Source organism: Mustela nigripes, chromosome 12, assembly GCF_022355385.1.
Source record: "Mustela nigripes isolate SB6536 chromosome 12, MUSNIG.SB6536, whole genome shotgun sequence".
NCBI lineage: Eukaryota > Metazoa > Chordata > Mammalia > Carnivora > Mustelidae > Mustela > Mustela nigripes.
In genome coordinates, this window is record NC_081568.1 from 66,702,675 (window position 1) to 66,728,625 (window position 25,951).

The 25,951-nt window shown below is 35.9% G+C and overlaps 1 protein-coding gene across 1 annotated transcript in view; it reads right to left on the reverse strand.

Annotated features, from left to right (window-relative positions):
* Positions 1 to 25,951, reverse strand: part of FBN2 (fibrillin 2) — a 250,558-nt gene that overhangs the window by 218,848 nt on the left and 5,759 nt on the right. The window contains exons 3-4 of the mRNA XM_059417490.1: positions 21,915 to 22,010; positions 14,205 to 14,300 (exon numbers count right to left, since the gene is read on the reverse strand). Of these exons, the coding sequence (XP_059273473.1) occupies positions 14,205 to 14,300; positions 21,915 to 22,010 (192 nt within the window). The remainder of the gene's footprint in view (positions 1 to 14,204; positions 14,301 to 21,914; positions 22,011 to 25,951) is intronic.

Here is a 25,951-nt window from a genome sequence, read left to right on the forward strand (position 1 = left end):
CTGATTGGATTATATTTATTATAATATCAATATACTGTCAGAGACATAAAGTTTCTATTCCCCAAACTTCACCTACCACAAAGCAATTACTTCTTTGAAGAAGTTACGTATGGAGTTTATTCTTGTTGCATATCAGCGGGCAGCATCGACTAGTTTTATAAAAGGTGATTAAATTCAGATTTTAATAGACACGTCTTTTACTATAAGCAGATAAAAACATACATGGCCAGAGGCATTAATCTCAAAACCTAAAGCTAAATTGGTTTGAACAATTACTTTCACTGTTCAATTTTTTAAAAATGGCTTTACTAAGGTATAACTAATATACAATAAATTGCCAATATTTAAAGGGAACAACCTGTTTTTATATATGATATGAACTCATAAAATCATCACTGCAATAATGAATGTACATCTATTACCACCCCCCCGGAAAATTGCCCATTGCTTCTTTGTAATTCCTCCATCCTGCCCATTCACACACCTCTCTATCCCTTAGCAATCACTGATCTGCTAGTTGTTACAGCAGTTTGAACTAGCTAGCCTTCGGCTCAGGTCATGATCCTGGAGTCCCCGTATCGAGTCCTGCATTGGGCTCCCTGCTCAGCAAGGAGTCTGCTTCTCTCTCTGTCCTTCTCCCCTCTCATGCTCTCTCCCTGTCTGTCGAATAAATAAATAAAATCTTTAAAAAAAAATAAAATAGTTTTGCAGCTTTATGCATTTGTGGGTACATTTTGGGGTTCTCTATCTGTCTATCCTCATGTGAAACTCTCTTGATTATTATAGCTTGATAATAAATTTGAAATCATGCAGTTTAAGTCTTCCAATCCTGTTCTTTTTAGAATGTGCTTTGGCTTTTCTAGGTTCTTGGCATTTTAATGTAAATTTTATAATCAGTCTCTCAGTTTGTCCAAACTGTTGTGATTTTTATCAGAATTGTGTTGAATCTAATAAATCTGGAGAGAAGAGGCATCCCACAATATTGCATCTTCCAATCCACGGAGCATAGTATATGGTATAGTGTATCTTTCCATTTGTTTAGGTCTTCATTAATTTTGCTTTACAATGCTTTATAGTTTCCAGCATACAAACTTTATACCTTTTTTGTCATAATTACTCCTAAGTACTTCATAATATTTATGGTAGTGTATATGGTACTGTTTTTAAATCAGATGATCACTGATAAAGAAATACAACTGACTTCCATACACTGGTCTTGAGTCCTGCAATCTTGCTAAACTTACTTTATACACAGACAGTGAAGTCACCTGCAAATAAAAGTTTTACTTCTTCCTTTCCAATATCTATGACTTTCACTTTTATTGTATTATTGCCCCTGCTAGAACCAAAGATTGCAATGTTCAAAAGAAGTGGTAAGAATGAGTCTTCCTTTGTTCCTGATGATAGGGTAAAAGAATTCGGCCTTTCATCATTCAGTGTAATGTTAGCTATAGGCATTTTGGAAATGCCCCTTTATCACATTGAGGAAGTTATTATTTTCTAGTATGTTGACAGTTTGGGGGAATAGATTTTTGTCAACTTTTTTTCTGCAGCTATTTAGATGATCATAGGATTTTTAAAAATTGTTAATGAGTTACACTAATTTTTAATAACCTCAGATAAATACCACTTGGTTCTATTATCCTTTCAAAGTAATGCTGATACACTTAGCAGAAATTCTGATAAATCTTACATCATGAGAAATATTTTCATGTTACTTTTTCCTGAAATGTCTTTCTCCAGTTTGAGTACCAAGGTAACTCAACCTCACAGCATGAATGGGGAAGTTTTAACTCTTGTTCAGTTTTCTAGAAAAATCTGCATACAATTGGCATTAATCACTTCTGAAATATTTGGTAGAATTCACCACTGAAGCCTTTTGGGTCAGAATTTTTCTTTATGAGAAGGCTTATAAAGATTCAATTTCTTGAATCAATATAGATATTCATGTTTATTTATTTCTTTAGTGAGCTTCCCATCTGTGTCTCTCAAGTAATTGTCCACTTTATCCTTACTGACTTACAGTTTTTCATTGTATTGTCTCATTGTCCATTTAGTATCCGTGAAATCTATAGTGATATCATCTTTCACATCCTAATATTGATGATTTCTGTCTTTGCTTTTCCCTGATCATTGTGAGTACAAGCTTTTCAATTTGTTGATTTTTTTAATGAACTAACTTTCAATTTCAATGATTTTCTCATTTTCTCTGTTTGGTACTTCATTTATTTTCACTTTGACTTTTATTGTTTCTTCTGCTTACTTCTGGTTTAACTTGCTCTTCTGGATCTAAACTTTTTAATGAGGCTGAGTTCACTTAGTTGAGACCTTTCTTCTTTTTAACACAGAGCTCAGCACTGTAAGTAAGCTTCCCTCCAACTAAGCTACTCCTTTGTAGCATCCCCCAAATTTTGATATATACTTTTTTCACTTTTATTCAGGTCAAAATGCTTTCCAATTTCCTGTTTAATTGCTTCTTTGATCCATGGGTATTATAAATGAATTACACAATTACACAATATATTTTGCAGGGATCTGTTATTGAATTCTGATTTAATTCCACTGTAGAGTGAGAGCACACAGTGTATAATTTATAATTTATGTTAACTTGGTTTATAATTCAGAAAATGATCTCTTTTGCTACATGTTCCACATGCACTTGAAAAGGACATACATTTTTTGCTATAGTGTAACAGAGTATTCCATAAATATCAAATTCATCATGTACATTGATAGTGATCTTCACTATCTACCTCTCTCATTGAGAGAGAAGTAGATAGTTCTACCTATTGAGAGGTGCTGAAATCTCCAGCCATTAACTATAGATTTGTCTATTTCTTAAAGTTCTATCAGTTTTCACTTGATGTATTTTGAAGCCATGTTATAAAGTATGTGAACATTTAGAAATGTTATATCCCTTTAAATTATCATTATGAAATGAACTTCTTCAGACCTGATGCTACCCTTTGCTCTGAAATCTACTTTCTTTGATACTAATTAACCCACTCCAGCTTTCCTTTAGTTAGTATCAGCCAGATATTTCTTTTTTTAATCCTTTTGCTGTTAATCTATTAGTATCTTCTAATACAAGTACATTCCTTATAGGTAGCATATAACTGGATATTGGTTTTTTAATCCTAACAATCTCTGTGCTTTAATTGGATGCTGAGACCATTCACATTTAAAATATTACTGATACGGTTACATTTAACTCTACCACTTTCTAATTGTCTTCTAATCGCCATTTGTTTTAATCTTATTTTGCTACTTTGAGTATTTTTTATTCCATTTTATCACCTTTTGCTGACTTTTAAGTTACGATTCTATATTTTTGAGTCCTCCTAAAGCAACTCTAAGTTGCTTTATGGCAGAGTACACATCTTTAATTTATCAAAGCCTGTATTCAAGTGACATACATTATGCTATTTGGCAGTATAAGAACCTTCCAGCCTTTGTGTTGCAGTTCATTTCACCACCACATTTGCTAAGAACTCCACAGAAATTTTAAATTATTTTTGCTTAAAGACAAAATTGCTTCTCAGAGAGACTTAAATACTAGGAAAAAATCTTATATCATCTATCCAGATACCTGTCTGATGCTCTTCATTCGTTTGTAGGGATTTATAATTATATCTGGTATTATTTTTCTTCTGCTTGAAGGATTGCCTTTAACATTCTTTTTTCTTTTTGCCTTTAACATTTCTTGAAGTGCAGGTCTGCTGGTGACAAATTCTTTCATCTTTTATATGTTTATAAAAGGCTGTATTTTCCCACAGACATTTTCCTAGATATAGAATTCTAGAACTTTTTAAAAATTTCAGTATTTTAAGTATGCTATACCAGCGTCTTTTCACTTGCACGTTTTTGACAAGAACTTTTTTGTGATCCTTAAAAATTTTTTGTACAAAATTTTTTGTACAAAAGAGAGTTTTTTTTCCTCCAGCTGCTTTTAAGATTTTCTGTGTTTACATACTTAGGAGAAATTTGATCACGTTGTCCCTTGAGACTGTTTTCTCAATGTTTCTTCTGTTTCGGATTCATTATCTTCCTATTTCTGTAACTTTATAGAATTCATCAAACTTTGAAAATGTCTGCCTATTATTTCTTCAGATATATTTTTCCTACCATCCACTCCTGTGCTAACTCCAAATTACATGTATACAAGCTCATGGAAGCTCACCGATTTGCTCCCATATTTTTTAAACTTTTTTCTCTTCTGTTTTGAGTAATTTCCATTGCTACATCTTCAGTTTTACTTATCTTTACATCTACAACATCTAACATGCCATTAATCCCATCCAGAATATATTTTTCACTTGTGATATTATAGTTTTCATCTTCAGAAATTCAATTTGGATTTCACATCTCTTTTTGAGTCTTTCCTCTACATTTATAGACATACGGAATATCCTCATAACAGTTTTAGTCACCTAGTCTGCTAATTCTAATATCCATGCAGGTTCTGGATTGATTTTGGTAAACTGATACTTCTTCTCATTATGATCATACTCTTCTGCTTACTCGTAGAAAATGTGTGAAATTATTCTATTTGTTTAGATGCCATATATTGTGAATTTCAATGTATGGCTTGATATATTTGTATTTTTACAAATATTGTTGAACTTTGTTCTTGGATGTTTGATCCTCCTGGATGTTGCTTTTACGATTTATTTACCAGGACTAGAGCAACATTTAGTGAATTATTCTCCATTACTGAAAAATGAACTTGTGGGGTACTCTAATCATTGGTCTGAGATAATGTAGGGATATCTCCATCCTGGTTTGAGGGAAAAGCTGTATTTATGGGCTTGTGTATGCTCTGAATATCTATTCCAGTTCTTTTAGATGATGCTTTCTCTAGTCTCATATACATTCTTCACAGGCATGTGTTGACCACTGAAAATCTGAGAGGCCCTCTGAACCTATACAGCTCTCTCCTCTCCAGGAAAACTCTAGTCCTGAGAACTCTAGCCATCTTAGTGTCCCCCGAAGTTCAACTTCATCTCCTCAATTTAAGGAGTCTATGTAGCGATAATGGAAAGATATTCTCAAACAGAAAGCTATGAAATTCTAGCCCAGTATTTCTTTACCCATCACTGTAATTTGTTATCTGAAAACCATTTCAAGTTATCTTGAAAACCATTGTTTCCTATCTTTTGTTCTATTTTTCAGTTCTTTTCAGGCAAGGGGGTTCATTTGATTCCTACTAGTCCATCTTGGCTGGAAATGTAAGTCTCAACTTTCTTTTAAGCATTAGGAGTTTTGAATAAATATTTCAGAAGATCATATATATAAATAATCTCTCGGTATATGAATTCAAAATTATAATCTGAAATTTATATACCAAAAGGATTTTCTTGGGCTATATAACAAGATACAAAAATACCAAGCCATCTCTTTCATTCAATTGGAATCATGCACCATGTTATCATTCTCATACTGAACAAATGAAACAACACAGTTTCACAGAATAGAACTATATTACTTCCACACAGTTGTGTTTCACTTAAATCATGTTGTGTTAAGTGCATGGCTTCTGAGGTTATACCACTTGTGTTCAAACCCCACTTTTTCTCCTTTTATTGTCTGGGTAAATTTGAGCAAAATGCTTTACTTCTTTGTGCTCCAGTTTTGTTTTTTTAATCTCTTAATAGGATGTTTTTTTTTAAATGGTATATTTGGGTTGTTACAAGTATTAATTCCTCTCAAGCACTTATCATAGTTCCACAACTGTCATTTTCCTTCAATATTACATCTTCCTTTCCAAATTAATACCAGCAATCTAATTTTACACATCTATAAATCCAGTCTCAATAAAAACACAAGAACATATTGTATCTATTGCTGTGATCCACCTGACAAGCAATGAGTTCAGAATGGTGTATCTGTCTGTTTTAACACCCTCCATTCCTTTTTGTATGCCACTCCAGAGTAACCTTTCTAGAGAACTACTTTCAAGTACAGAAGTACTTCATAATCTCTCTACTCAGTGCCGGCTGAATAAAGGGCAGCCCCTTGACTCTGGCACTCCAGACTTCAAATATGAAGGTTCACGTCTATTTGACCAGCCTCACCTTCTATGCTTCTGTTTCACTAGGTGTGTCTTAGAGTCTCCATGATAAATAAGCCTACATGAATGTTCAAAGGTCTCTACTGTGTCTATAGTTTTTTTCAACCTATTTCTTTTACTGGGAACACCAATGCTTATCCAGTCATTTAACTGGTGTGCCTTACATATATACTGCAGTGTGTGAAGAAGAAACACAAAGGCAACTTCAGATAAAAATCTCTGCTCTCAACAAGTTCACCGGGTAAGCAACAGTCACAACACAGTGATGAAGAGAGCTATTCTAGAGGAATGGTAGATAAAGGTGGATAAAAAGAGAGCATGCCTAATTTTTGCCTGAAAAATAAACTGAGGAAGGGGATGTGTGGTAGTCAAGGAGAGCTTCACAAAGGAACTTCTCTAACCTGTTTAAAGACCCTCCCCATCTCCTTCTATTAGATTGAGCCATATGAAAGTTGATTACAAGTATCTTGAGCAAAATAATCCCTATACATGTATCAGTTCTACTGCAAAATGATCAGAAATAGACCTTGTATACAATGAAGGCAGAGACAAAGATCAAAGAGACCAGTTAAATAGTAAGTACTGGCCATAACCCTGGTATTTACAGCACAAACACATCAAAACAACATAAGTAGGCTCTAAAAAGTTCAACCACATAACATGCAAAATAATGATGATACATACATCTTTCAGTTTATTGTTGTGCATTATCACAGAAAAACCTACAGAAGTTAAACAATGAAACTTAACATTGTTCACAACTGATGAACCTTGATCTGATACAGTCTCAGTAATCTGGGAATTATCTTTCTCCTTCATCAAGACAATTTTCATACAAGAAATCCTATCATCTCTTGCTTTCATTCTCCACCATTATAGCTTATCATTCACTGAGTACTTTCTCTGTACCAGACCCTGGCTAGGCACTGTCTCTCTCATTTAATTCTCATGCCAGGAAGGTGAGCCTCCCTTAAAATATGGTATGTATTCCCAATAAGGACAGCATGAAACTTTATTGATATGACTTAAGTAATTAACAAAATCCTTTTACTCCCCATTAGAAATTCCATTTTTGAATTTTCCATTTTGAATAGCCAGCCAACATACTTACTTTTTTTTTTTTTTTAATAAATAGGGAGTCCAGTTAAAAGGTATTAAAATCAATGACTACCACTTATTGGGTGCCAGGTATTATACAGTTTCATTTAAGGCACAAAAATAAGGGGCACATGAAAGACATGCATTTTATATGCAGAAACAAGGATCAGAGAGGGTAATCACTTTTCCAAGGTCATATAGGTCTTAATATTCAGTTCTGATTCTGACTACATGCTATGTACTTAAAACATGGCAGATTTCAGCTCTGATTCTGACTACACCCTGTGTACTTACAGAACAACAAATATTATTTAGTGGACACCTACATGCACCAGGCACTCTGCCTCTTATATATCAGGAGCTGAACACATTGCTGCTTTTAATCTTTCCAACAATTCCATGAAGCACTTGCATGTCCACAATTCTTTATCTAAAACCCTTGAATACAGATGCTATTTGGGCATTTATAGTGTTTGGGATTTTTTGGAATATAGTTGATCCTTGAACAACACAGGAGTTAGGGACACTGACCATGCAGTTGAAAATCCATATATTACTTTTGACTCCCCAAACTTAACCACTAGTAGTCTACTGTTTGACCAGAAGCTTTGCCAATAATATAAACAGTTGATTAATATGTATTTTATGTGTATTACATACTAGATTTTTATAACGAAGTAAGCTAAGAGAAAATAAAGTGCTATTAAAAATCATAAGGAAAATTCAGTTAATGTACTGTAGTATTTTTACTGAAAAAAATCCACATATAAGGGGAGCTGCAGAGTGCAAACCTATGTTGTTCAAGGGTCAAATGTACAGAGTACACATGAACAATTTATTATTTTTTGCTGAATCCTATATAACATTTCTTTCAATTTAATTATTAAATAAAATTTTCCTCTTTTCCTATTGTTAAATAGGAAAAGAGGAAAATATTTATGCAACTACACACACATAAAATATTCTAATATTTAAAATTTTCTCTTGCAGGGTTCCCTGCCTCTAGGTAGATAAACCAAAAGCAAAGAAATCTATAAATAAGGGGCACTTAGAGCTGGAATAAATGAAAATGCTCACTGCTTTAATTCAAACAAGTTTCAAAGGTAAAGCATCGAAGTCTAAGAGGCTGCCAACACATCTGATCTTACTGCACACATCTCAACAGCAGAGGTTTAAAGCAAAGATTAAGAAGCGGGAGCTCTGGCTTCTCCCAGATCAAATCAATCAATGATTATCTTTCAAATGTAGACCTTTCCCTTCTAGAACCAAGCATCTTCACTCCTAGTCTCAGCATTACACCTTCCTTTTCTCTCATCCTTCCTTTCTTCCCACCCTTCCCATCTACTTCCCACTGTCTGCTTTTTTGCTCTCATTTTCCTTCCCTTGTGTGCTTAATGGCATTCAAGATAAGGATGTCATCTGAGCTAGAGCCAGAAAGTAAAGTTCCCACAGATCTTTTGGAATTTCTCTGATGCCCATTTAAGGTTAAGTTTAGCTTAGAGAGTGTGAGGTTATAAAATGTTCTTAACGGTCTCACAAGTACAGAAATATGTGTGTATGCGTGCGTATGGGCACGCGTGAGTTTGACATCTGTGGTTGGTAACAGTCTCTCTCTGTTCCTTCTAATTTCTTTTTCACTAAATCAACAGAGTGCAAGAGAAAGGCAGACATTTTATTACTATAAAACAAGCTCAGCTCAGTGATTGTCCTAACTGGTACTTAAGTACGGAGTTTAAAGTTATTTAAGCATAAAAGTCAATCATGATGTATCTTCTAATAACAATACAGAAGTTAGTCTAAAATGGTTTTTTCTCATTATAATGAGTCATATTGCTTTCATTCAGGTGCCCGAAGACATTTCTAATTCTCACTTAACCAGGAAGTATTCCTGAGCTCTCACATAAAGTTGTCCCTACTCCAATTATTTACATACTGTATTCCTTTTTAATGTTTAAGTAGATGGTCACTGCTGTTCTTGAGTTTGCTTCTCATTAACAGAGTTTATATTGTCTTTGCAGCCTGAGCTCCAACTAGCCTAACACTTAATAAACACTCAAAAGATACATGAAAATATTAATAAATACATTTATTTCATTTAAAAATAAAAAATTACCTTCCTATATATTCTAACTTATGGTTAGAAAAGCAACAAGAAAAATATCTCCAAAGCGCCAGGCTAAAAACTATAGATATTTTTAAGATCTGGGAATGCTAAAAGATTTTCTACACATAACACCAAAGGAATAAAACATAAAAGCCTTTTTAGAGGGAAATAAATGGAATACATCAAAAGCTTTAAATTTTCACATACTCAACAACTCAGGAGTTGCATTTCTATGCATTTCTATTTCTAAGAATAAAATTGAGGTTATAGATTTACTACACAGATTCTTATCATGGCATTGCTAAAACACAAATAGGCAACAAAGCAAAAAGAAAATCTGGAAATGACCCTAAATGTCAATTAACAGAGAAATATAATTACGGCATGCAGGAAGCCACCACAGTAATTGAGTTTAAGGTCTTAAATTAGATTGTCTGTATCCTTTTTCTCATCCTTACAAGCTTCCCAGTGCTAACATAAGCTTTACCTGGGCAAAGTTCCTTCATCTGGGACACCAAGATAATAACTTTACAAATATGGCATGATTGTAGAGAATGTAGATGCCTGGCCCTCATTGTTACAATATGCAGCAAAACTATTTCAATCTATAATGTAATGTATTTCATAACACAAATGAGGAGCAGGATACAAGCAGATTTCACGTTACAAAAGGGTGGATTCCAGTAAGAATGGAAAGATCCCAACCTTTGTAAGTAACATAAGTAGAGTGGGAAAAAGTATTCAAAAGCATATCCCCCTAAATTTTGTAAAATAATTCTGACTGGAAGAATTATGAATTACATGTTTTTGTTTATCATATTTTTGAAATTATTTCATAATAAATGTGTTTCTCTTAGATAAGAATATTACAGTGGAAGGAATTTTTTTCTGAAAGTACTGATTATATATTTCTTGGAAGCATCAAATCCATAGTAGATAGAATCCTGCATAATTTACCCACTTATTCTCTCACCATGCTCGCCTGTATTCCTGGTCACACTTATTTGCTGTTACTTCATAGGCTGAACAAACTCACCATGTGTATTTTATAATAAATTCCAAGACCATGAAATTAGTTAATTAACACATGCATCAATTATTTCTGAACACAGTTAGGTCTGATCTACCTAATTCCCAGAATTCAGGAAAACCCTGCTTCGCCTGCTTCCACTCTTATTTTTGAAGAATCGAGATATGGTTTGAGTAGGCTGAATAGCTGTCCCAGTAACTTTACTTCCTGAAATGTGGGTGGATGAACACAAATACACAGAATAACTCAAGAACTTATAATTTGGGGCGCCTGGGTGGCTCAGCGGGTTGAAGCCTCTGCCTTCGGCCCAGGTCATGATCCCAGGGTCCTGGGATTGAGCCCTGCATCTGGCTCTCTGCTCAGTGCAGAGCCTGCTTCTCTCTCTCTCTCTCTCTCTCTCTCTCTCTCTCTCTGCCTGCCTCTCTGCCTACTTGTGTTCTCTGTCAAATAAATAAATAAAATCTTAAAAAAAAAAAAAGAACTTATAATTTGACTTCAAGTTACCAATATGCAAAACTGAAGGCTAAGACTATGAGTGGCTCCTTTCAGAGAGCCACCATCATCATGCCCACTGAAGTGGACAATTAGGGATGGGGTATCCATCTCCTAAAGGTCTAGCTTAGGCAGAACCATAACACAGCATTTGAAAAACCACAATTCTGACCACAAAACCCTGCTTTACAATGGGATGAGTGAGTGAGAACCCTGTGCCTGGAGATATTCAAGCAGAGGCTGCGTGACTCCTCCAAAAGGCTTTTAGACAATGAGATCATGCATGAGGTTCTTCAACTGGATGATTTTATGAAACTTACCCTGAAGAGAAATCCATCCCTGATTCATTTTACACAAAGACTTTAAAGTTTATATTTCATAGACTTTTAACATTTGATCTCACCTTTTATAAAGTAGCTTCAGATTGACAAATGGAATTTTTCTTAAAAATGTCAATAGATTAAAAAGTTAATCTCCAATGCTCCTTTTCAAGGTACCATTTACTGAAAAATGTACATTTTAAGGAAATGTCCCTAAATACAAGGATATTTGAAATTTCACCAAATTTGTGCATTTTTAAAGAAAGTCATGTTTACATGATAAAAACAGTGTGTAGTAATATATTTTGGATAATTTAAGAGTCTAGGATATATTTTAACAGATGGTCCTTATATAAGCCTTAAGGAAAATTCAAGATTTCAACAATCATTTAAGTCAAAGAAACTGAAATAAGGACTTTTGGCTGGCTGTATTTGTGATCAAGTAATCACTACATTTTTCCAGAAATTCCTTACGTAAATTCATTTCTTGCCTGCCCACCCCATCTCCACCAAATTTCTACTGATAAATAATAAGGTACATTTTAAATGTTTGAGGAAAAAAGCACCAGGCCTTGATATACAATGTTAATTTCATTTCTCTGTATTCTCAGATATATATTAGGCACACTATTAATCTTTTCTTTTCTTTTTTTTTTAATGCCATGTATTTGGAAAGAAAAGCCCAAAGACTGAGTCTCCACATGTGCCTTGGACACAGCAGAGTTGTCTGCCTTCTATAATCAGCAGTGGCCATAAGAACTCTCTTTAATGCTAAGTATAAAAGGTCATTGTACCTATCAGCATGAGTGAGAAGAGAACTCCAAAGAGGTTCAACCAGCCCAGCACTAAGACTCAAGTTAAATACCATAATCATGCCAGCCACTCATTTACCACTCAGTCTCTGTCTCCAGTCCGGAAACCAGTCTGCCAAGAGCCTAGATAGCTGGAAGAGCAGCCATGTTTTATCATACAACTGATCCCTAGAGGCTAATTTAAAGGAAAACTGTATGTGTCCTACATTAAGGAGGAAAAACATCCCTCATTTCACAAAAATCTTTAAGAGAACAAAGAACTTATCTTTTGAAACTCCGTAACTGAAAAACACAACAGGAACTTTAAATGTTAACAGGGCATGTGAGCCTATTCATATTCATTACACTCAGCATAAATGAACTATTCCTTGTATATGTGAGTAGACAATATTTCTTAAGAAAAATTATCAACTCTACTTTTTACAGGGATTAATTACATTCTAAAATATTCCACTGAAAATATCTTCTAAAAATGTGTAAGTTCATATGTGCAACTCAAGAGTGAAAATTATTAACTTTGGAAGAAAAAAAGTTTTAGAGCTTTCATCTGCAGGTTAATAATTAAAAAGACTTTAAAGAAGCAAACACATGTTTTAAAAATATCCTTCAGTCCAATTCATTAACTAATCAATTTTGTAATTTCTTCTGAAAACATGCTACTATACATGTAAGATATATGTACGTCTTTATTAGATTCCCATAAATGTAGTAAGAACTAACAAATCTAATGAATGGATAACTGTTGAAGAACGATGACGTAATGCCTGGAAACCTCTGACTTGAAACTGCCCAATTCCTTTGCCAATTAGGAATTGACAAGAGAACTTTTCTGGAAGGTTACATGACTTCCAGAAAAATGAACATCGTCTCCACCAGTTAAAATTATGTTTGAAAATTTAAATTGAAATATTTTTCATTCTGTAGTATTTAAATAAACTTAATATTATATAGGCAATCTGTATTATTCCATTCTCAACAACTTACCTTTTCATGCAAACATTTCATAATTAATGTTTCTTCCCAAAATAAAAGCATCTGGTAAAGGCATTTAAATTTGCCCTAAATATAACCATAAACTTTGTCATTTGTGGAATGTATTTCAGTCCCAAGAAATCTCAATTACCCTAGGAATAATATAAATATCATGAGGTATATATACATACCAGTGTATGCTAAAAGGTTTCATACATTTTTCTTTTCAAACTTTAACAAGAATTCCAATTTCTCCATTTCTTCTCAAGATTTAACCCAAATACTAAGATGAAGTTTTTGACAGGGTGATGAGTACAATTTTTTAAATACAAGGCTTTTTTGCAGTTTGAAACCTCTATACATATATAAACCATCACTACTACTTATCTGTAATATTTCAATGGCATAGCTTCATACACTCTCACGTTTCATAACAAAGAATGCACTGTACAAATTTAGATGCTATGAAAAGCCCTGGGAAAATAAATTGAAGATGTATGTCCTTATGAGTGTTATGTAATACTGCTTCTAGTTTAACATTATTTTTACTCCTATGGTTTAATGTTAAATAGTTATTTCTCACATTTTGTAAGATTAAACATCTTTATTTTTTTTTAAAAGATTTTATTTATTTATTTGACAGAGATCACAGGTAGGCAGAGAGGCAGGCAGAGAGAGAGGAGGAAGCAGGCTCCTCGCTGAGGAGAGAGCCCAATGAAGGGCTTGATCCCAGGACCCCGGGATCATGATCCGAGCCAAAGGCAGAGGCTTTAACCCACTGAACCACCCAGGCGCCCAAAATTAAAATCTTTAATAGGCCACTGGCACCCATTTGATTCCAGGACATCATTAATAGATCATTTAGCACATCGACACTGGAGATTTCCACCAGTCTACCAATCATGAGTTTAAGTACTATTTGTATTATGGTAAATTGGTTTCATATTGGCTTGACTGACCATTTACATGGGTAGACAATGCTGGATGCCTACTGAGCATTCATTCCTCCACTCCTTTTCTCCTGCCCAACAGAACTTCCACAGGCCTCCTGAACTGAGCTTACTCTGGGGCAAAAAATGGACATTCTCCAGTTGTTGTTAGTTATGTCTCATAATCTTACTATTCACGTTATAGATATCATCAGAGATGAATAAAAATATAATTTCATCAGAATTTTCTTTGGATAACCAAAAATTATACAACTTTTTGTTTATAAATTGTAATTGTATAATTACAATTATACAATATTTTGGTTTAAAACAAAAGAGACTTCTCCAAAAGGAGGGTCTCATTTCTCTTTTCTTACCTCTTTCACACTGTGGACCAGTGAATCCATAAACACAAGCACAGCGGTTAGGTCCAATACAACGTCCACCATTCTGACACCCATTTTCGCAGACAGCTGCACACAAACACAGCAAGAAGCTCATTATATGGTCAATCTCCAGGTACAGGTGACCACTGAACATCACAGGTTTGAACTGTGCTGGTCCACTCAAAAGCAGACTCTTTTTGATAATCATGGTACAGTGCTGTAAGTCTATTTTCTCTTTCTTAGGATTTCCTTCATTACATTTTCTTTTCTCTTGCTTACTTTAAGAATACAGTATATGACAAGTATAACTTTAAAAATACGTTAATCCACTGTTTATGTTATCAGTAAAGCTTCCAAAAAACTATTAGTAGCTAGGTTTCTGGGGATTTAAAAGTTATACACAGATATTCAACTGTGTGAAGGATCGGCACCCTAAGCCCTGTGTTGTTCAAAGGTCATCTGTACCATACAGCATAGAGGTCGCCCATAACGTATCTTTACTCTCAAACACAAGTTACAACTTGCATGCACATTTAAATAAATACACGTAACGTAAATTGAGACAAAACCCTATATAATTCATGTAAATCACATTGTGAGGCACAGATCTGGCAAAAGTTCTTTTTTTCTCTTTCTTTTAAACAGAATCACAAGGATTGGCTGGCTCAAATGCTCACACTGTCAGAATGTAACTAACCAATTCTTATCTTACTTCTATTACCCCCATAATCAATCTTCATAGGTAAGAAAATAAAATATGGGGAAATGTAGGAAAAAGGGGACAGACAATAGGCAGCAGAGAGACAGGAAAAAAGGGAGGGATGCGAGATGGAAAAATAAAGAGGATATGGCAACAAAGAGCAGGAAAAATCAGAGAAGAAAAAAAGCCCCACCCTGCAAGAAAAAAGACTGGGTCGGTAAAAGAAAAAACAAAAAATCTAACGTGAACATGGTTGGGGGGGGGATACCTTCAATTCATCAATGAAACATCAAGAGATAACTAATGTGTACAGAGTATGTACAGGATATAAAAGGAAAGAAGGAAAAACTTCAGTGTCTCAATATGATAAATATTTTTATTAAAAAATTAACCCCAAATGCCAAATTTTTAAGACGAACACAGGCAGCATACACTCCTTCACTCCTTTCCACTTGTGACCAGGGAGACCAGGATTCAGTTCAGGCTCCATGGGCCCCAGAGAGACAGAGAGCTAGAACTGACCCTGAGCGGCTCCTCTCCCCCACTGCACCACCCTCAGCAGCCTGGACCACAAAGAGAAAACCACTCTATAAAGACCGTTCCACAAATTCCCTGAAAAACCACTATTCTTGAAAACTCTCCTGACAGCACTGGAATCCAAGAATCATGCCTTCTCTGAGAAAAAATACAGGTACTAAGAGCTTGTCTATTAATCCACCCACCTTGTCAAACATAAAAACCATCCTCACAGATAAAGGATTATATTTTATGAATTGTGCCCAAAACACAGAGCTTCAAACATTAAAGCTAAGTGAGGGGGCAAAGGACAACTGTGTGTGCTTCAAAGGAGGCACATATCAAAAAAGGGAAGCTCAGTAAATAATCAGGTATCTAAAAATGCAATAGTGTTGCTATCTCCATACCACGAATACTGAGTAGAATACCTATTTTCATCTAGAAAGCATCCAAGTGGCTTCTGTTCTGCTAACAGTATGATATGAAAACACACTTTGAAACAAAAGACTTCTTTATCTTAAAGCACCAGTGTGCTAGTGGCTTTAAAATTCTTTGTATCAGGCTTTGCTCAAAGGCAAGAAGGATTCTATGTATATTCGCACAAGTGCATCTTTGGAAGAACCACACCTTCCCATTTCTCCACTAGTGCCTACACAGCACTTGCAACTCATCTCTGTCCTGAAATATGGGCCGGGCAATAAACAGGATGAACAAATACAGAGGATAAAGGAAAGGAAATAAAGGACATGAGAAGCGTGAGAAAGATGGGGGTGGACAGGAATGTGGAAGAAAACAAAAACCTGTTGGAGAAGTCTCAGTGGCATGGAACTCCGTAGAAACAATGGACAGCACTTGAACATTTCAAATGCTAAAAACACATATTGCAAAGAAGCAGCATTTATCTAATGTAATTAATTATGATGTGAGAAAAGTACTTTAAATATCATCAAACTGTAAAAAATATAAATGGAAATCACTTTCCCTGATGTGTTCTCTCATAAGATCCATGCTAGCCTTTAACACATGATTGGAAAAAAGCATTCATGACTGACATTCAGGATGCACCCCTGGACTAGGTGGAGAAAGCGATTCTCTCAGGGCTTCCCAAACAGACTTCTAACTCCTAACTTCTAACTCCCACTTCTAACTTAATCCTTGAGTTTCTCCTGAGGAGCCTGTCCAGTACAAATTAAACATAATCTAATCTGTCTATGTTAGAAGGACAATGTCTCTCTACTCATTACCATTTTTTTTTGGTAGAAAATATAGTTAATGTTCATAAAAAATTATGTAAACATACATGATTTTATTATTTTAAATATTTTTTTAAAATTCTCTATTTTAATTTTTAATATGATAAGTATCAGCAGACATACCTCATTTTTTTATTTTTTTATTTTTTAAAGATTTTATTTATTTATTTGACAGAGAGAGATCACAAGTAGGCAGAGAGGCAGGCAGAGAGAGAGAGAGGAGGAAGCAGACTCCCTGCTGAGCAGAGAGCCCAATGCGGGACTCGATCCCAAGACCCTGAGATCATGACCTGAGCAGAAGGCAGCGGCTTAACCCACGAGCCACCCAGGCACCCAGACATACCCCCATTTAAACAAAAGACCTTTGGTATACTCAATGATTTAAAAAAAAATGTAAAGAGCTCCCATGAACAAAAAGGCTGAGACCCTTTGCTTATATTACTACTTCTTGTCTGAGAGTGAAGTCTCAAACTAGAAACTAGAAAGTGAGGTCTCAAACTCAAACCAGAGTTTGCCTGCCTTTGCATCCCCATCATCTACTGTAGAATTTGATCCACCGCAGATACCAAAAAACAAAAATCCTGGAATACATGAAAGTCTTCCCCCTCTTTTCCCACTATTTTGCAAGGGAGAAAGTCGCAGTGAAGGGATAAGTTCTGTTGTTTCCACACATCCTGATCACATCAACTTTCTGATTCTCTGCTCCCCTGCTGAAAATTGGGTTTATAGATCCTACCTGAAAGGGCCTTGAGGATTGAATAAAATGATGTATAAAACAAAGTGCACAGTCTCTGACATTTAAAGTGTTCTATAAACTAATTCTCCTTCTCTTTTATTCTACAGAGTATTTCTATGAAAATAAGACTTGCTCTTTATCACCCAAAGGTTATACTGAAGAACAACAGCAGCAAAAGTGGACAATGCATACAAAAATAGAGTAAAAAATAAACAAAAGAGCTAATTTTGCATCTTAAGAATGAGTTACAATCAAAGTTATTTTATGCAATAGTTTTTCTTAAAACAGAACAGAAATGGAAATTTACATTCCAACCGGAGTTGGAAAGAAATGTGAATATGCCTAAATTTCAGGCATGGAAAGAAGGCTGACCACCCAGGAAGAAAGAAATGCTCACACCTGGTGTGGGATAAAGCAAAAGCAATGGCAAAAACCACATGCTACATACTCTCCACCCCAGCTTCCCAGTGATCTTCACCCCGCCCTATAATTAACCCATTATCTATATAGAAATTCAGTCTACATGCTCCCAAGTTCCTATCTCCGTCAGCTCTCTCTGAAGATCTTAGCTCATCCATCTTTCCAACTGGAGGTCTAACAGACTGTTTAAATTACCAAGCCCAAAACAAAACTCTTGCCATCCCGTGTTTGCAGCTCGGCCTAACCCACTCCCAGCTCAGTCTTCTCATTTCAGAAAATGGCACAACCATTCCCTCTGGGGCTCCATCCAAATTCTCCAGTTGTCATCATGGATCTTTGTTTCTGTTTTTCTCCCCCAGCACACCCACTCCACCAGCACACATATCCTTCTACAGACTCTACCTCTGAATACAAGTCCATGACAAGCACTTGCCCCACGCTCATTACAACAGCACCATGCACCTAATGACTGCAGGCGCTGGTAACTCACCTCTCTTCACCCTTCCTACAATCCAGTAGCAGCCAGAGTGATTAAGTTTTTTATGTTAATCAGATCGTATCACTCCACTGCTCAAACTAACTCAATGGCTCCCCATAAAATTTAGAGTCCCAATTTCTTTCCTTGGTGGGTAAGGCCATCCAGCACCAACTCTGAACTCACCTCCCACCTTTACCTCCTTTCCTCTCCTTAGGCACATGGATTTTCTTAATATCTACAAAACAGGTGGAAGAAAAAAGTATGTTCCCACTATAGGTGCTATGAATCTGCTTTTCTCTCTGTCTAAAATACTTCACCCACTGACCTAAAATGAGACCTTTAGGTCATCTTGTTTGCTCACTAATTCATTCCCAACACCTTGCACAGGTGGGGCTTACAGGAGAAACTCAGTGAACAAGTTGAATGAAAGAGCACTTTCTAAGGAATGCTTTCGATATTTCTGGGAAGGTAGCTAGGCAGTTTAAATGTTTTTATAATCCTCATTTTAGCAAATGTTTTTCCAGGGCTTTTCTGGATTCACAAGCTGAAAATTATTACACCTGCTTTCTTACTCTCAGTGCTATAATGCTCTCTCTGTGTCACGCAGTTCAGCAAGTATCTTCCTTACACCTGGTTTTGAGTGATGTGTACGAAGTGTCATACCCTGCATCTTTGTACTTGCTGTGAATGATTTTGCTGGTTACATAATTTGCTTGCACCATATGTTCTATTAACCCTCAGTACATGTTGGGCAATCAGAGTTTTTTCTCATGAGATATTCAGTAGACACATTTTCAAATATGCAGCTCTTATGACCCAGGGTTTTTTTCCCCTTTCCCCTGACTGAAAAGTGTGGGGGCAGTGGTATGGTTTGGCACAGGACAGAAGAACATAAAAGCATCTCCTGCAAAAAGGGAAACTACTTTTCATCCCTTTACTTTCCATTTCTGTGCAAAGAGCAGAGGAGGGACACACCAGCTTTCTGTATAATCTCTAGGAAAATACACACATACACAGAAATGCCCCAGACAGATATAGGATCTGTATCTGTCAGGCTGAAAGTGGATAGTTTCATGATAGATTTGAGCTAATACTCTGAAAGATCTGTTGAGGCAAGGCTCTTCCCCCTGTAATTTTAAAGTAATTATGAATTTTCTCCCCCTACACAACAAAAGGTTGAGTTTTAGGAAAGATAATTGTGTCTCTTTGATTGCTACTGAGTTCTATAAAAGAGAAATACAATCAGCTCTCCTAACACTTCTGTTTAGGTATAAAAAAGGTATAAAAATCTGCCTCCTTATAAATACTATATTCACAATAGGTTTTTTTCTTAGTGGTTGTAAACTGGAGTCCATTATAAAATTTGGAAAATACCTATATATTGGAATAAAATACAGAAAAAAAATCATCCATGAAAAAAGAAAGTTTGCTATGACTTCTGTTACACTGCTGTCCAGCTTTTTCCTGGTCAACCCTAGCCCAAAAAAGTTATTACATTGGCATCTCCTATTCCTGCAAGAAAACTGGCCTCAGTGCAATGTATTCTCTCAAATTCCTTTTGCTCAGCTTTCTACACTGGTCAGTCTCAGATTACCTCAACAGCTATAGCCATACCTGAAAGTTACCTACACAAGGGGTTCTGTAAACTTTGGTCCACAGGTCAGATCTGGCCCACCACCTGTTTTTGTATTGCAGTGAGTTAGGAACACTTTTCACATTTTTTATGGTTGGAAAATCAAGAGAAGAATAATATTTTTGTGAAACATGGAAATGGTATAAAATTCAAATTTCAGAGCCCAAAAATAAAGCCCTGTTGAAACACAGCCAAGTTCTCTCATTTACATATGGTTTATGGTCACTTTTGCACTGTAACAGAAGAGCTGAGGAGTTGTGACAGGGACCACAAAGTCTAAACTATATTCCAGAAAGAGATGGTTGACTCCTGACCTGAACAAAGTGTTTTTCTTTACATTAAGTTACTTACCTATTTTACATCATTTAAAAAGAAAACTTCATAGCACTTATAAATGGAAAGCTTATATTACCCTAACAGGAAGGCAATCTTACTAAGAACAATGACAACAAGAAGATACCACTTCATATCTATCAGGATGGCTATCTCACTCACACATACACACACAAAAAACAAAACACAAAGCAGAAAAGCTTTGGTGAGAATGTGGATAACTTAGAACCCCTGTACACTGCTGGTGGGAATGTAAAATGGTATAGCCACTAAGGAAAATGGTAAGGCAGCTCTTAAAATTAAAAACAGAATTAGCACATGATCCACCATTTCTCCTTCTGGGTGGGTATGGTACACAAAAGAAATGAAAGCAGGAACTCAAATGGGATGGTTGTGCATCCATATTGACAAGAGCCAAAAGGTGGCAGCACCTCAAGGATCCATTCACGGACAAACGGATAAAAAAAATTACCATATGTACACAAAATGGAGTATTATTCAGCTTTAAAAGGAAGGAAATTCTAATATATGCTCTAACAAGGATAAGCCATGAATACATTATGCTAAGTAAACTAAACTCATCATAAAAGGACATATACTGTATTGATTTCATGTTTATGAGGTAGTTAGAGTAGTCATATAGAGAAAGTAGAATGGTGGTTTGCCACTCAACTGTTCATATAAAAATGGTTAAAACAGTTAATTTTATGCTTTATGCATATTGAAAACAATTTTTTAAAGTTTTTAAAATTCCAACAAAATATGATTAGCTTAAAACAAGGTAGATATTCTTGTATACCTACTACTTGATCTTCCTATGTTAAAAATGTTGAAGAGAAATTCTTAGGGAGACTTTGAAGATTAAGAGTGAATCTAGACCCTGTCTCTGATAAAATCCAAATGAAATGAGAAGGGACTTTGTTGTTATATATGATTCAACGCTCTTCGATGTCATGACTGAAAATACGGGGATTCAAGAGTCCCACAGTCTACAAAACACAAACCACGCGTGTTCTCCAGTGATATGTCATAATCCAAGAGTGATCATCCCCACATCTTTGTTAAAAAGTTATTTCTTTATTAGTACAGAATATGCTCCAATAAGTGAAGAAAAGACCTTAACTGGATTAAAGCTCCCTCTTTCACAGCAAACTATCATTTTTTAAAAATCATTTTAGAGCCCTGCATTATTTCATTACATAATTAAATATATATGAGCTAATGACCATTTTTAAGATCGGCTCTCCTAGAGTTAATTTTGGATATCCTAAAGAGAGTGAAATCACAACAATCTTTACCATGTCTTCAGGAAAGTATTCAGGTTTTATGAAGCAAGATTTGTAAAAGAGTAAGTAAATATTAACTTGTGATATGGGTCAAATCTGAGGAAGTACTAGTGGTATTCAACATCAACACTCTAAAACATAAGAATCTTAAAAGAGAAAAAAAATCTAGGATAAAAATTAGAAATTAGCTGTAAGGTATGGCTTACTACATAGTTTTGTTTTGTTTTTTATCATCATTGGTTTTATAGGTCCTTCAATTTTGACTTAGTATGAAATACCCACTTCACATCTATCAGGAGAAATCAAATAATTTCTAATAAATGAAGTCTATTCCAATGTTCCTTACGTTGTCCACAGTAAGTTCCGATATATCCCTTCTGGCACTGGCAATGGTCATCTGCACAAGTTCCTCCATTCATGCACCTGACATTGCACTGCTGAACTGCAATGAACAACAACAAAAATATATAAAAATATCAATCACTGAAATTTTAGCATCTGTGAGTTATAAAACCAAATATCCAATTCAATGACAAATGTATTTTACAGAAATGTTATGACCCATAATATACTTATTTGTGAGCGCACACATACAGCATGTTTGCATTTGTTAGCATTTAAAATAGATAACACTTCCAGTGTTAAAAGAAATCGCTAAATGGTGACTGGTAGCACAGTTCCTAGGAGGTGGGAGGATTTGTGTAACCATTCAGGATTTGGGGTCTGAGTGTCTCCTGTATCGATAGACTTAGTACTCACCCTCATGGAGCTAACATTCCCACAGAGAGGCAGACAAAACACAAGTAAACAAACACTACAAGGTCATTAGAGGTTGTGACAAGTTCTCCAAAGGAAACTGTGTTATAAAGGAGAATAGCCAGGAGCCAAGGAGAAATCTAGACAGAAGGAAGACCAGACCATTCTCCCGTGACACTTAGGAAGTGGTTTGAAAGAAGAGACTGAGCCAGGCATGAGAAGTACTAAAGAGGAAGCTCATGGGGAGAGAAACCAGCAAGTCCCTCAGATGGTGGAGAGTTTCCTTTATTTGAAAAACTTAAGAGTCACAGGACTATAAAGAGTCATGCTGGGAAGAAAAGGTCTTAAAGAGGCATCCAGAGGCCAGCCAGATAATCCAAGATCTCCCAGGCCATGAAAGGGTTGTTATATCCCAAATGCAAAAGAAGTCATTGCAAGGATTTAAGAGAGTAAAGTGGTGCAATGTATTTTTAAAGGATTCCTCTAGCTGCTCTGCGAAGAACACATCTGAAGAGATTAAGGGTGGAACCCAGAGAACCCAGGGTACTCTAATAGTACCCTCCCAATGGCTAAGAGATGAGGGGGACTTCTCTTACCTCCCAGGTTAAGAGATGAGGGGAACTTAACGACAGGCTATCAGTGGTGATGGAAAGTAGAAGCACTTAAAATATGCTTTCCAACAGAACCCCCAGGTCTGGTTAAAAGAGTTGACACTGAGAAAAGGAGGAAGAAGGTAAAGAGAAACAGTTGCTTAGGCACTGGGTGGAGGAGAAGTGGCATTTGCTGAAGCAAGAGAAACTGGAAGAAACAGATTGTGGGCAACAATGAATCAAATGTCCTGCTACCAAGTTTCAGACATTTACTATGCATTCAAGTGGAGATGGAACCTGTGAATAGGAGGCTCATTGGAGGGATCTATTCTGAAGACAAATACTATGAGTTAGAAACATACTGGTAGTAGTTGAAGGCATCTATGTAAATAAATTCATCCAGGGAGTCGATACTGTTGAAAATGCCAAAGTCTAATGAAGAGGATGCTGACCAAAGACTAAAATATAATAACCAGGAAAACACTATGGCCATGGATACTGCATAAGTGGAGGGAAAATAATGTTTCACAAAGAGGGCAAATAATGGTGCTAAATGCCCTGAAGGAGTGGAGTAGGATAAGACTGGCAAAGAGAGATTCCTGATGAAAAGGGAGTACTACAAGGCCATAGGAATTCCCGGATTCCATATGGAATTATATACCATAAACTGAGGGTTGGCCCAGTCAATGTTTAGCTGCCCAGGGAGAGGATTAAGAAGCTGAACCCATAAAATTTCTCCAGGATTTTTTTTTTCCCTGAAGGCATATATGAGTAAACTAAGACAACATTAATGAAAATAAGGTCCAGAATATATTCGAGGCAGTCAGACCAGGAAGGCTCCTGAAAGCACTGAAGGAAATCTGGTAATCTGGGTGGTCAAGAAAGCCTGGATGAATTGGGAAAATGAACTTTTATTTTTTTTATATATTTTTTAAGATTTTATTTATTTATTTATTTATTTGATAGAGATCACAAGTAGGCAGAGAGGCAGGCAGAAACAGAGAGGGGGGAAGCAGGCTCCCCGCCAAGCAGAGAGCCCCATACGGAGCTCGATCCCAGGACCCTGGGACCATGACCTGAGCCAAAGGCAGAGGCTTTAACCCACTGAGCCACCCAGGCGCCCCAAAGATGAACTTTTAAAGGTTGAGAAAATGACACATAATTTTCAAAGAAAATGAAACTAGAAGTTACGCAGAAGTTTCATCAGAAGACAATGACATTGATCATGTAAATCTTGAATCTTCAATTTCTGAGTCAGACAAATTCTCTACTACCTCTTCTGAGAAAATTTAGAGAGATAAATGTTAAAATTTAAACAACATCACTCTGGCTTGAGGCAGATTTAAATTTTTATGTAATTACTGAGCAATTAAATAAATAGTATCTGCTCCTACCTTGTTATAATCTCATCTTAAACAACAGCCTAAAAGATTAGTTTTGAAGAACTGACAACCCTGATTTGGGTCATGAATAACACAATCCTACTCCACTGTTGTGATATCACAGGACTGCTGAGAGTTAATATGGGTAAAGCAAAGTGAGTTAATATATGTAGAGCATCTGGTCAGTATATAGTATTTATTATCATCCCAATCCTCTTATCTTTCTCCTTTGGTTCATCCATGAAATAGGACATGGACTGTAGGATTATGCAAAGGCAATAAACAGAGCCTAGGGTTGGAACCTATACGTTTAGGCATCAGAATACATGAATTCAAATCTATGTTACCCTGGGCAAGTTAGTTAATTCACACGTGCCAAACTCCTTTCTCTGTAAAATGGGATAGTAATAGTATCTCATAGTTTTCATGTGAAGATTAAATAAAATGCTATAGTCAAAAACATAAAACAGTATCTAGGGCACAGAACAAAAACCCAGTAAGTTATAGTTCATAAGTTATTCACAAAGAATTTCTTTTCCACTGAATCCAGGCACTTTTATTGCAAAGACACATAGCTTCTGGACTAGAACTAAACCATTCTTCTAAATAAAAAATCACTATCCTCCTACCCTTCAGTTGTTGGTGGCAATAATGAAGGCACTGAAGATTTTGACTCCAAAGATTAAAGCAGATCTAGCTAATGAGGAAAATAATCAACATATATATCCTTGTTAAAAAGGACATTTGGTATTCATTCACAAGCTTCAGAATAATGCAATAAATAAGATCACATCTAAAGAACATACTTGATTTTGATCCACAGGTTGGTGATATTTGGCCACTGGAACAAGTACACATGTTAGGACGGGAACAAAATCCATCTCCACAACTATTTCTACAAATTGCTGTAGAAAGCACAATAGGAAAGCAAAGGAATAATTAGGTAATAAACCACAGTATACAAAACAAGAAAGCTACAGTCAACAATAGTAAACTTGAAAAACTATGATAAAAAAATACAGGATGTGTAATGTCTGATTTCAGATATGCAAAAAAATTACCCATCGTAGACATGAGATGAAGTCTCACAAATATCCTTATGATAATGTGCAAACAAATGAAACTATTTCAAGTTCCACAGTCCTTTAACTCTATCAGTACAGGTCATGTTTTCCACTCAAGGCAGAGCATTTATACATAGAATTTACCACAAGATCACAGTCTGGGTCAAAGGAAGCTAGAAGGACTGAGGAAACCCAGAGGTCTACAAAACCTCAGAAAACATAGCCCACTCTGGAAAAGAACTTCACAAGACATGGAAAATATAAAATGGACTGAGGCAGAGACTCCAGGCCCTAACCAGTTGGCCAAGCCCCAGGGGTTCCATGCACATTCCTTCCCAGCTGGTATCTGACCTGCCCCATCATCAATCTTTGTTCTCCTTAATAAATCCCTCTCTCCTTCCTCTAGCCTTTTTTCTCCCATGCTATCACCACAACCTAGCCTATATCCTGCTGGTCAGAAAAGCTCCTGCCACATTTTGATGGAGGGAGAGTCAAAGCCTCCTGCAGCTTTGACCTCCAAGGTATGAGGGTCATCACAGCAAAGAATGTTAGGCTCACTGACACAGCACATACCATGGATCCTCAAAATCA